At 38.5% G+C, this 13,338-nt stretch overlaps 1 protein-coding gene across 1 annotated transcript in view; it reads left to right on the forward strand.

Annotated features, from left to right (window-relative positions):
* TTC39C (tetratricopeptide repeat domain 39C) overlaps nucleotides 1–10,428 on the forward strand; it is a 111,030-nt gene extending 100,602 nt beyond the window's left edge. The window contains exons 11-14 of the mRNA XM_041766048.1: nucleotides 4,541–4,638; nucleotides 5,727–5,831; nucleotides 7,119–7,157; nucleotides 7,954–10,428. Coding sequence (XP_041621982.1) covers nucleotides 4,541–4,638; nucleotides 5,727–5,831; nucleotides 7,119–7,157; nucleotides 7,954–8,043 — 332 coding nt within the window. The 3' untranslated portion in view covers nucleotides 8,044–10,428. The remainder of the gene's footprint in view (nucleotides 1–4,540; nucleotides 4,639–5,726; nucleotides 5,832–7,118; nucleotides 7,158–7,953) is intronic.
* Nucleotides 10,429–13,338: the final 2,910 nt, after the last annotated feature.

Genomic DNA, 13,338 nt, shown 5'->3' on the forward strand with positions numbered 1-13,338 from the left:
AGCCCTGGGGGTTGCTGAAAGCATACATTTTGTTCCTAACAAAAGCCCTTTGTTGCATATAGGTTTGATTCACATGTATTAAAATGCACAGATATTCAGTATATGGTTCACTGGGTTTTGGCAAATATATACATGCTGGTGTACACCAACCACCACGGTGAAGCTCCGGAACATTTCCAGCACCCTTGTAATTTCCCTTGTGCACCTTGTTGGTCAGTCCCCACCCCAAGGCAACCACTGTTCTGACTTCTCTCTCCCACAGATTACTTTTGCCTGTCCTTGAACTTCATATAAGTTCAGACCATATATAATTTTTATTGCTTGGCTTCCTTTTTTTGGCATAGGATCTGTGGGAGTGATCTGTGGTATAGCCTATACCACTGTTCATTCTTTCCACTAGCTGAGTGGCACTCCAGCATCTGGCTATATCTGCACCACACTATTTATTCTTTCTCCTATTAATGGACATTTGATTTGTTTCTGGTTTTTTAGCTATCATGAGTAGAGCTGCTAGAAACATAAGTATACAATATTTCACTGGAGTAAATACCTAGGAGTATAACTAGAAGCCTAGATTTTTTGATTCATGTATTAAAACAAAACATAACATAGGACCAGGGCACCTGAATGGCTCAGTTGGTTATGCATGTCTCAGGACATGATCTCAGAGTCCTGGGATGGAGCCCAGGAGCCCCGTGTCGGACTCCCTGCTTGGTGAGGAGTCTGCTTCTCCCTCTGACCCTCCCCCCAATCATGCTCACTTGCTCTCTCTCAAATAAATAAGTAAAATCTTGAGAGAGAGAGAGAGAGAGAGAGAGAGAGAGAGAGAGAGAGAAGCATAGAACCATACGTTATGATAAATATAGTCTTCATAAAGTCATTTTTCTTAAAGCTGTAGGAAAAATTCACAGAAAGAATAAACTAAATCTTCAAGTAAAATAAAGCTTTATTGGTTATTAATGAAATATTGTAGCATTTTTTAAAAGGCTTAATAGCAGACATTTGATGCCATCAAATATGGCATACTGTTTAGTTTGGTCTATACTGCTTTCTAGGTAAGTAGGAAAGGCGACAATATTGTCATAGCCATTTTATAAATGAGGAAACTAAAACTCAGAACAGTTACATGACATGCCCAGCTCCAATCAGAACAGGTGTCGCCGTTACTGGTCTGAGAGAAGCACATTGAGTGACAGAGCTTTATCCTCTCCTACAGCTTCATCTTCAGGAGCATGATGAGATTTATGTCATATAGCTAGAAGTACGATTGCAGCATGAGACTCTTATGTTAAAAACACATACATCCAAAAAATGATTTTATAGAAATGTACTCTTATTCACATATATGCTGCCCTTTTTCGAAAGGGGTTTAATATTAATATTTGGACTTAAAACCGGTTTGTTAGTCATTGAAGAAAATTCATCAGATTTCTCCACAATCACACTTTTTGATCAAATAAAGAATATTATCCATTGTATCACATACTTTTATCATCAGACTTTCTTGTAGGCACCTTTTGCTTATTCCCCTCCCCCAAAAGGGGTCTCCCCGCAAAGGTAAAAGCTTTTGTCAATGTTGATATTCTAGAGATCAAAGGAATACATCTCCAAAGGAAGCTGTGTGCAAAGGCCCTGTAATTGGAGTATGTAACCCTTCTAAAGGGCATTGCTTGAAAGAAAACAGAATTTTCTTGGATACACAAGTTCTGCTATGTCCATTTCAAAAGGATATGCATAATTTTAAACCCATCCCTAGTTGTTGATACAAGCATGGAGTATCTACCAATATCTAACTCAAAGGAACAATACAGAATTTTAAGTATTCTTTGTAATGCACAATTGCAAGATCCTGTAGAGATAATTCAGACACAAATGCAAATATCAAATAGGCAATAATCTGCAGCCACAAGAACGATTATCACCTAATGTGACTACATATTCTTGGAACCCCTTTCCAGGTATCGAAATAAAGAGCAAAGATGTGGTCATAGGGAAAGGGAGGCTCTTGAGTAAACATGATATAAGTCTTTAATATCTTTGTTAAATATTAGTGCAGTTTTGAGATTGATTAGTTTCTATCATTCCCCAGTGTTAAGCAGCAATAATCCAAATCTCTTCAGCTGTATAAAGTGCAGAGATCTTTATAGAGAAACAGTTAAGTTCTAGAAAAAACTGTTAGTGGATGGTTAATTTAATGCCCATCCAGCTTTGTGCATTCAGCTTCTCAGAGTCCCCATCTGCAGCTCCCTTCATGAGCAGATTCCCTTCATGAGTTCGATTTTCACATCCTTGTCTTATGCTTTTATTCATAGCCCTTCCTCCATCCATCCTCCCCTATGCACCGCATTCTTCCTCTGCATTTTATTTATTTATTTATTTAGAGAGAGAGAGAGAGAACACAAACAGAAGGAGGGGCAGACAGAGAAGGAGAAGCAAGCTCCTTGCTGAATAGGGAGCCCAACATGGGGCTTGATCCCAGAACCATGAGATCATGACCTGAACCAAAGGTAGATGCTCAACCAACTGAGCACCCCTGGTGTCCTTCCTCTGTATTTTAAAGATGTTTCTATATATCCTCAGCACAGTGCCCAGAGTGATCCTATTAAACTGTTGCATGTCATTTTGCAGCTTAGAACCCTGTTGTTTCATCTTGTTTAAAGTAAATGTCCAAATCCATTCAGGGGGCTATAATGTTCTGTGATCTGTCCACCACCTGCTCCTAACCCATTGCCTCTCACTGCTCTTCCCCCTTGCTCACCAGGCTCCAGCCACACTCATTACTGTTCTTGAACACACTAGGTACATGCTGGCCCCAGTGCCTTTGCACTTTCTCTTCTTTCTGCCTGCAAATGCTCTGCTAAACATCCACATGGCTCTTTCACTCATTTCCTTCAGGTCTTTACTCAAATACCATCTTTTCATTGAGGCTTAAACCGTACCTTTCTGACATACATGCATACCTCCATCCCCCATCCTGACTTTATTTTTTGCCTTAGCACTAACACTTCTTTATTTTACTGATTTGTCCTTTGTATCATCTATTTTGTCACTGCTGTATTCCAAGCAAGCACCTAGAAGTGCCTAGCACGTGGATTTTCAGTTTATATTGAACGAATGAGTACATGCATGAGTGTTCCACTTTCCTTGACACTGTTTCCTTAAAATCTTTTTTTTTTAAGATTTACATATTTATTTTAGGAGGAAGGGCAGAGGGAAAAGAGAATCTTAAGTAGATTCTATGTTGAGCATGGAGTCTGAGACCATGACCACAGATGAAACCAAGAGTCAGATACGTAACCCACTGCAGTATCCAGGCACTGCCTGGGGTCTTTTTATGTGGAGGTATTCTCAGCCTAGCTTTTTGAGGCAACTTCTGCTTTTATAGGTTCAGACTCTATTGTTAACATTTACCTTTTTGCTACTTGCCAAACTCTTTCAATTACTTGTTTTGGAACTTTGAACATTTATGTGTATATAAATATATATGCATACACACAAATTTATGTGTGTGTGTATATATATATACACATTTATAAGTATGTGTATGTATATATATATATATATATATATATATATATACTTATTAAGTCTTCCCAAATCTCAATATCTCTACTGGTCCATAGAAACAGTTACTTCCTTTCCTCTTCTGTTAGCTCCACTATGTTTCCAATTTCCCTTTTTCATTTCCTTGGAAAACTCCTGTAACCTTCCTCCTACATGTGTGTCCATTCTGCACAGGAGATGGCAAGCTTCTTGAAGTGGAGGGATCATGTCTGGTCTCTCCTCAGTGACCAGTGCAGTGCATCAGTACAAACATATGAAGGTGCCCACCATATGGCTTATGACAGTAGTATAGAATTCTTTGAAGTACTTTTTAGAGTACTTTTAGGTTCATAGCAAAACTGAGCACAAAGTACAGAGAGTTTCCACATGCAACACCCTTCACTACCGGGTACACACAGCCTCCCTGGCCATCAGCATCCCCCACCTGATTGATAACGTTTGTTACAGCCAGAGAACCAACACTGACACACTGCTAGGATTTAGTTGTACATTAGCATTCACTCTTTGTTTTGTACGTTCTGTGTGATTTGACAAATATGTAGTGACCTATATCCACTCTTAGAGGCAGTATCATATGGAATAGTTTGCCCTAAAAGTCTTCTGTCTTCCATCTGTTCCTCCCGCCCCCTGGCCTCTGGCAACCACTGATCTTTTATAGCCTCAATAGTTTTGTCTTGACCAGAGTGTCCTATAGTTGAAATCATACGGTCTGTAGCCTTTCAGATTGGTGTCTTGTTCTTAGTAACAATATGATGTAATTTTGAGTCTTCTTGTTGCTATGACATTTGATATCTTTGTCTTTCTTTGAATAGGGATGAGTAAGAATACTGGATCAGAAAAAGGAACCTTCTGAGTGTCAGGGGGCAGGATCTTGAATGGTGAATAGGTCACTAAACAATGAAATACTGAACTCTTGATGATACTTAAGAAATTAAGTGAATGTGTATGCTTTCTGCTCTTTTCACTTCTCTTTAAGCTTGCCACGAAGTGGATGATTCATCTGTTGTTGGATTAAAGTATTTGCTTCTTGGTGCCATACACAAATGTCTAGGAAACTCAGAAGATGCTGTTCAGGTAAACCGTTCACTGCTGTTGTTTCAGCTAAGGAAAACGAACTGTAAAGACCTGTATGTGTGCTTAGGAATAAGAAAAATGAAAAATGCGTTGAACAGAACTAAACCTCTCCCTTTGCAGTGTGAGCTCTGGCCCCTATGCTGATACAGGTCATCTTCTCAGATGCCAGAAGATGATGGTTAATGGTAGTTTTTAATGTAACTTCAGATTTTTAGAATACTTCTTTACATACAGGCTTCTTTTCTGGCACTAGCTACTCATCAAAGATGACAGGCTCATTTGGAGGAGAAGGAAATGAGGATGCAGACAGTTTTAAAGGAATAGAATGAAACTTCATAGTTAGAGAAATAAAAAAATGATCAGGTGTGTCCACGTGTTCACTTTTCCAGTCTCTGTAACTACAGATTATTGATGTAGCACTGGAGGTAAGGTCTAGAAAGTTAGTGTAGGCTCTTCTGGGTACACATTCATTATTTTCAAATATACTTGGGAGGGATTTTTCTGAAGCTTTTGTGTGGTTGGATGTTTTGAGGTATACCCTAGTGTTATTCTGATTACTTGTTGAAAGAGTTTATGTACAGTAGTAGGGGCCTTTGACTTTTAAATCCTAGAGTGTTGATGCACTTGTATTATAATTTTAAATTTTTCAGTGTAGGGTCATAATAGTTATTATACAGGTCTAAATAGCCTATTTTAAATCACTTTCTTAGGTATCAGCAAGCAAAATGTGTGTCAAGAGATGGTTCTTGGCTTGCAGGCTTTCTGTTTGAAATATTAAAATGGTATGTTCAGACTTTGAGATCAGATAAAGATGTTTTTGACAATACAATCAATAGAGGCTAGTGTGTCGACTGGGGAACTAAGTAACACAAATTGAGCTGACTGATGGGTAGCGTAGCCTGGAGGCAAGCATGTAGGGGACTTCAAAGTATGGATGAGGATGGAAGGGAAGAAATAAGGATGCAAAGAAAAAGAGAGAAAATCTGATCTAGAATACAGAAATAACTCCCCCCTTCTGCCTCCTAAAGATAGGATGAACCTTAGGTAAGGAAGTAAGTTAATCCTGATAATATTTGTATTATTTTCAGTTTTTCCAGCGAGCTGTTAAAGATGAGTTGTGTCGTCAGAATAACTTATACGTTCAGCCATATGCTTGCTATGAACTTGGCTGTCTTCTGTTAGACAAACCAGAGGTAAGATCTTACCTAGTTTCTTAAATGATGTTCCTCAGCAAAAAAAATGTACAAGTAAGAAGGCACAAAGCATCATCCTTCATTTCAAGTCAGTTGATTAAACGTAGTGGGGTTTTTATTTTTGTTTTTGTTTTCCTTGATTTCATGTAGAATGAATCCAAGAAGCTACTAATTCTGTCTTAATGTGTTGAATGAGGTCATTTCTTTTCTGGAATTAGAAGTATAAATGTAGCTTTTTGGACCAAAACTCATTTGAGGGGGAAATCACTGCCTTTTTTAGGATGGTATGAGATATGCTATAGGGCAGCTTATTCAGAAGAACCTGAGATTGCGTTATGGTTCCAGTTCTTCATTTACCTTGTGTAAGATACTGGTTAACCACATACCTTCCTCCTAAAAATGTAAGACAGGATAAAAAAATACCTGCCTTTCCAAGTTAATTGAGATTATGGTGAGAATAAATGAGGAAGATATGACGATTGCTTCAAAACTTTTAGAATATCATAAATTTGACAATTACTATTGTGTATTTAAGTACACTGCAGTTTTGTTTAAAAAAAACCCAACTATATTTGCTTGATACTTTCTTTTAGAAGCTCAGTTACATAATAATAGCTTTGTAAAATTATGATTTTTAGTAAATTCAATTCTATAAAATATATGTACTTTCTAAAAGTTGAGCTAAATCAACAGAAATATGATTCTAGCCTAAACCTTAGACAGGTAGCCTATCTTGCCAAAGATAGGCTTTTAATTGGTAAGTCTTTTTATTTGAAATTCTAACTTTACGAAAATAGAAAAGACAAGTCTTGTGAATTTTGGTAGAAAATCCTAGCACTATATTCTTTATTTTAAGGAAATTTTTACTCTTAATGCAGCCTTAACATATATACTTAAGATATAACAAGGCTGGTCTGTTTCTTGAAAAATGAAGTTGATTCCTTCAACCAGTAATGCCTTTTAGAGGAGATCTAACTTACTGGTGTTGGGTAAACTTTTTAATGATCATCAATTTTAGGTTGTTCAGTAAGATCTTAAGCTATTACGACTCTTTTTAAGTTGTTCTCTCTTTCAGAAGAGTGAGGATCATGCACAGTTCTTTAGCAGTGCCTTGATGCGAACTTACGAGCATCATTAAAAAAAATGGGGTCATTCAACTTGAATGAGCAGTTGACTCACCTCTGTGTCTACTGGGGTTGTTTCAGTTAACCTGTCCTTTTATGTTTTCTGTTTGAGTATGTATAAATGTAGATATTAAGAGATAATGTGTTTTTCTTATATTCATAGACTGTAGGAAGAGGCCGAACTCTACTTCTTCAAGCAAAGGTAAAGATACTGCACCTGCCTATTCCCAGGGGCTTCTTACCCTCTGTTGTATCCACTTAAGTCTTAATTCAAGAAGTTTTGTGAGATGATTGTTCTGATGGATATTTCTGGAAAGAAAAATAATAACTAATTGATTCAGTGATCCATGAGTTTTTCTTTTAAGATTTATTTATCCTAGAGAGAGCGAGACAGAGAGAGAGAGAGAGAGAGAGAGAGAGAGCATGCTTGGGGGAGGGAGGGGCAGAGGAAGAGAATCTCAAGCAGACTCCCTGCTGAATGCAGACCCTGACGCGGGGCTCAGGCTCAGGACCCTGAGACCATGACCTGAGCCAAAACCAAGAGTCGGATGCCCAACTGACTGAGCCACCCAAGCACCCCCTGATTGCTTGATTTTTAAGTGAAATTTACCAGTATTCTAAAAAACTCATGAAATTGCCCATCTTGCCTTACAAACACACTTCTTGCTTGAGTGGGAAAATACCTTTTGATTTCATAACTACAATCTCGAACGAAAAATTTCTAATAGCAACTTAGATTGAGCGGAGTTTCAGACTACCATTTCAAGCATACCATGAAGAAAATTTTCCAGAGACAAGCATTAATGACATTACCCTGGGTGTTAAAAATGAACCCAGAGTTTGAGGTTTGGGAAAGAAGGAAATCGAGTGGATAGGAAGCCGTTGGCAGGAGTGTTAGAGATTTTACTTTGGGAAGCACAAAACCATGCAGTTTATCCTGCAGTATTTCAGAAAGCTTGTCTAATAGAGTCCATAAATATCTTTCTTTGGTCTTACAGGAGGATTTCTCTGGCTACGACTTTGAAAACAGATTGCATGTCCGCATCCACGCTGCTCTGGCTTCTCTGAGGGAACTGGTTCCTCAGTGACAGACACAGGGTTCCTGCTCTGACCCTCCCCACCAGGTTCTGCACTTTAAATAAAAGCAGAGGACACAGCTCTTCCGAAGACTGGCTCTTCTTCTGAAAACCACCTGTGCCAGGGGCACATTTTCCCAGTTAGGCTGACATATTAAAGATCTCCTCTTTTAAACATATAGCTAAGAAGTAATAATAATGACGATTCTAGTAATTATAACTAACCACCTGGGGAGAGGGTTAAGTGACCTTGTTCAAACATTTTAGTTTTGTGATTTATTATTTTTAAAATAAAATCAAACTAAATATTCAACTTGTGATATTCTAGGAACGCCTCCCATAAGCACACATGTGACTGGATAACACTAGGAGGTACCTGGAGAATTATCAACAGTATTATGACACAGCGTTTATATTGTGTTTTGAAAAAAAAAATAAAAGTGCTTTCTAGTGTTTTACTTTATCCTCTAACTTGTGAATAGCATAGCACAGATATTTTATCCCCATTGTCTAGACAATGAAACTCAGGCACAAAAAGGCTAATTGACTTACCCTAGTTGATTATTTCCTGTTATCAGTGGAGCGATGACTAGCACACAGATCTCCTGATCACAGATGGAATAGTCTTGTTTAAAAAAGTTAATAACCCAGAATTTTGTTTTCCTTATTTAAAACACAAATACTCTTTGGCTGAAGTTGTGTCATAAAAAAATACTTATCTTCACATTGTCCATAAAATGTTTTGAAGTAACAAACCCCTTTTTTTCCTCCCTATGAAAGCCAACCAAATAGAAGCCAATAGAATAGTTTCACAACCTAAGGTAGAACTATTTGGCTAGTTTATTAGAAAGGCTAGTCTATAGGCTAGACAGATAATACCTACATTTTAAGAGGGTTTTTTTTTTTTTTGTGATAAATTGTCTAATTACCAACTTTTGGAAATCTTTTAGCAAATTACTTTGAAAAGGTTATTCTTGAATGAACACAGGGTTTAAAAGCCTCAATATTTGCTGGTGAAGGATTTGCTGGGCTGTTGCCAGGATTTAATCATTTTCTCTTTAGCTCAGGTTATTCTATAAAGGGAGTTCAAAGTTAATTTTTAATCCTTCATTGCTAATTTTTATTGTCATTTAATTTATCTCTTTGTCCAGTACTTCACACCTGTGGTTTGGAAGAGTCTAAATACCTCAGCCACTTAAGAATTTCTGCCATAATTGTGTGACTATCTTGGCTCAGACTTAAGACTAGACTTTTTAAAATTCATATTGAGCTAAAGAGTGTCCTCTCTGGGTATCATTTATTTACATATCCTTTTAGTTGAAGCATGATCTCATGTGATGTCAGTACTTTAATATTTCTTTTCAAAATAAAACACAGAAGCAGCTAGAATGTTGACAGCCCTAATCTACTTAATCTGGTTTTGAGGAAATAATAATTTCTTTGAAAGAAAGAGTTATTCCTCACTGACTTTGACTAAAACTGTATTCATGATTCCTCACTTCCAAAGTGTTTATTCTTTCCTTCTGGTGTGAATCCTGCATGGATTTTTGACACTAGGCAGAGAGAAAAGATGGCTATCTTGCATTCAGTGAATGAGTAGATCTGGAAGCCAAGTAGATGCTTTCTTTCTTTCTTTTTTTTTTTTTTTAAGTAGATGCTTTCTGAAGAGAAAATTTGGTATTAAAAAATATTGGCTCCCTAATCTCATCAAGGCTTAAGGGAAGAACATCATCAATCTGTTAAATATGGCTCTTACCATTTTGTCCTCTTTGGCTATATCATACGAGGCAAACTTCTCAGTTATGATTGTGGAGCATTCTGCATCCTGAAGCTCTTGCTTCAGCTCATACTTACTTGAATTTTCAGTTCAAATATTGTTTGAACTATTACTCAGTATTCAAAGATTATATAAAGCCCTGTACTTTAAAATTTAAAAGAAGTTTTTCCTACATTAACTACTTTAAATATTTATTTGTAATCTCTAGAGAGACTTCAGGATTTCAAATAAGTTTGTGTCCACTTCACTTAACTGAAGACAGCTTTACCACACCACTTCAATAGTCAAAGAGGAGGTTTGTTTATAAATGGTCTCCTGTGTTTGGTGCAGGATAACCCTTGTGGTTTATGTCCGTTAACAAGGTGGTAGAGTATGGAGATGGGGTAGATGATGATTCTAAAGTCTCTAAAATAACAAACCACAGTGCAGGTATATGATACCATTAGACAGACTGAAGTCTGAGTACATTTTTGAGTTGAGTAATTCATGACCTTTTTCTGGCCTGCGTGCCTTGATTTATCCAGCCTGTGAACTGTGATTTGCCTGGAAACTTAGCTTGGTGTAAATTGCTCTTTCCCCCTCTTGGATGAAGAAAATAATCATATAACCAGAACAATTTGCATCTATGTGTGCTTTGTTGGCATCATGCCCTACTTCCCCAGTTCTATTTTGGAGGCTCTCAAATGGATCTTCTAATTTATGAGTGTCAAATGTATTTTTGTATTAGATTTTGCCTATGAGGAGAAAGATCTCTGATGTATATTTATGTACTCCGAACACATTTATAATTTGACACACTTTGGAGGCATGGTCTAATAATGTAATATATGTACCTATGTGGTGAAAACATTTTAAGATTTTTTGTTGTTGTTGTTAGGTTAGGGGCCTTTGGATTTTAGCACATGATAGCTAAGTACTTGGCCAAGTGAAGAAGTATTTCAGAGATCATTGAAAATTAGGAATTTATTGTTGCATATTGTACAAGTCAATTATTTATAGAATCTGCACTTTTATATTTCTGCCAGCTAAAAGGACATATCTGATTTTTAAAATCACATGTATTTCTTTGCTGTATAACCTTTCCTAGTTGATTGCTTCCTTAAGCAAATTATAGTGGGGAGTGTACAAATATGGCTCTGTACTTATGAAGATACACATTCATAGTCATGATGTACTGTTTGGTATTTCGTACACTTTTTAGAATGCTGTTGGTGGTGTATTTTGTAGGAAAAAAATGGTTAAGCTCAGATCATCCCAAGAAGACACATAGTAGAGGGAGGAGACTTAGAAGCTAGGAAAAGGAAATCCAGAAAGAAAAGGATGGCAGGTGGTGAGGGTTGGGAGAAGAGAATGGGAAGTTGGTCCCTTCTTCTGTAAAGTGTAAATCATCCAGTGCACATTGTACTTGGCTTTGTGAAAACTAGTAAGGGTACTGACTAAGTTGTAGCTCCTCGTTGCCTGGGGTATTTTAACTGGGTGAGCTCTGGGTTACACGTTCTCCAACCACAGCCCAGGGGTTCACAAATTCTAGTTTTACAAATTAGCCCTCCTTTGAGATTCTGATTCAGTAGGTACCAAATACGGCTTAGGAGGGCATTTTTAACAAGCTCCTAAAAATGATTTAAATGCAGGTGGTCTAAATTAGAGAAATGCTGCCCTAGGTTATCATCTTTTGCTAAGTATTTTACAAATCTAAGAGTCCAACACAAAGAATTCTATAGCAAGGCTATGCTCATACAGTGTATTATCATGGGGCTACTGAGGAAATGCTTCTCACCCACTGGCTTTCTAAAGTAGGAGATTCTGGAGCTGAGTGTTTTTGTTTTAAAGATTTTATTTATTTGAGAGAGAGCAAAAGCAGGGGGAAGGGCAGAAGAAGGCTCCCCACAGAGCAGGGAACCTGCTGACTCAGCCCTAGGCTGGGATCATGACCTGAACCAAAGGCAGAAGTTTAATCAAGTGAGCTACCCAGGTGCCCCTCCTGAGCTGAGTTTTAAAGAAGGATGTAGTCTGGTGAAAATGGACCAAATAAGATTTGAATTTTGAATTTTGCAGAGGTCAAACCAAAAACCTGTAAAGTAAGGATGGGGAGCAGGGAACAATGGAGAACAAAGTAGATTTGCATTTTGCCTTTAGATCCCTAGTGGACTGAAAGGGAAGAAGGTAAAACTATATGAGATCATTGGGAGTTCTAGAAATTAAAGCAGCAAATGGTGGTTTGAAAGTTTTGGGTTAAATGTTTTCACTAACAGTTTGCATTTCAGAGGAAGTTGGACAAACAGTTATTGAAGAAATGTGGAGTGAGGGATTGACCTGAGTTGCAGATGTTCTGCACAACACCTAACACCTGTGTGTCCGAGATGGCCTGTCAAGGTTCTGCTCTACAAGCATAAATGTCTTTAATTCCCAAAGACACTATAAATGGGGTTTATACTTGGGGTTTTTAGTAGGTCAGTTTCTTTGAGTGTTAAATGTATAATGAACCAAACTATCAGAAATCATGACTGCTTCATTTCACTTATATCTACCAAAGTAGGGCTGGGGGTAGTGATGAAGGAAAAAAAAACACAAAACTGCAGACCTAGCATCACGTTCAAAGTAAAAAAAAATAGCATTTCTCCTTTTAAAATCTAATCCTCATGAGAAGAGGGAGCCTGTCTGCCACATAAGGGACACTCAGACATTAGGGTATGGATGAATGAATATCCATACAAAGTGTTCTGTGCAGCATAGATGTAGACCAGGGCCTCAACATTGCGTCTTAACTTTTTTTTAAGATTTTATTTATTCATGAGAGAGAGAGCGTCTTAACTTTCAAGAGCTCTGCAAGCCTGTTTTCTGAGGGCTTTTTTAAAAAAATGTTTTTCTCAGATAGGTGCCCTGAAGATGTTATTTGATGGTTGAGTTCCAGTGGTTCTTGCTTCTTAAATATTTGAAAATGGATTTCAGGGAAGCCTGTTCGGAATGCGCTCGTCGTAGGATTACGGTGAACGCCCAGCCCAGACCCGTGAGCTGAACTGGGCAGGCGCGCAGAGCCGGTCTGAAAGGGCACCTGCTGCGGCCGCGGCGGCTTGCGGGGACGCTGTGCCCGAGGTCTTGCAAGACCCGGGTTACCAACGGGCCCTGGAAGCTTCGGGGCTCGTGCCAAATTCTCTTTCCAAAGGGGGAAAAAAGTACCATGTTGCACGAAATGTTTCGTCCTCCTTACACTCGCGTGTGCTGTGTATCCCGTGACAAGTTATTCTTCGAAAAGATGACTGCAGAGTAACCCCATGGGAGGGGGGGAGTCGGGTGAAGAGGTGAGGCGCTGCCGACAAGAACTGCCATGAACCTCCATCTTTCCTTCTACCGTAGCTCTTATTTTTACGCTGAGCGAGCAAAAGCGAGGTCTTCCTCGTCTGGGCCGACTGCTGGCCGTTTGGAAACGCCGGTGTCCCGTCGCCCGTTTCTATTCTCCCAGAAAAGGCTGGGGGCGCGCCGGTCCGGCCCACGGAGTTCCCCGCCTTTGTCCAGCCCGGCTCCCCATTGGC

This window comes from Vulpes lagopus, chromosome 1 (assembly GCF_018345385.1).
Source record: "Vulpes lagopus strain Blue_001 chromosome 1, ASM1834538v1, whole genome shotgun sequence".
Taxonomy (NCBI): Eukaryota; Metazoa; Chordata; class Mammalia; order Carnivora; family Canidae; genus Vulpes; species Vulpes lagopus.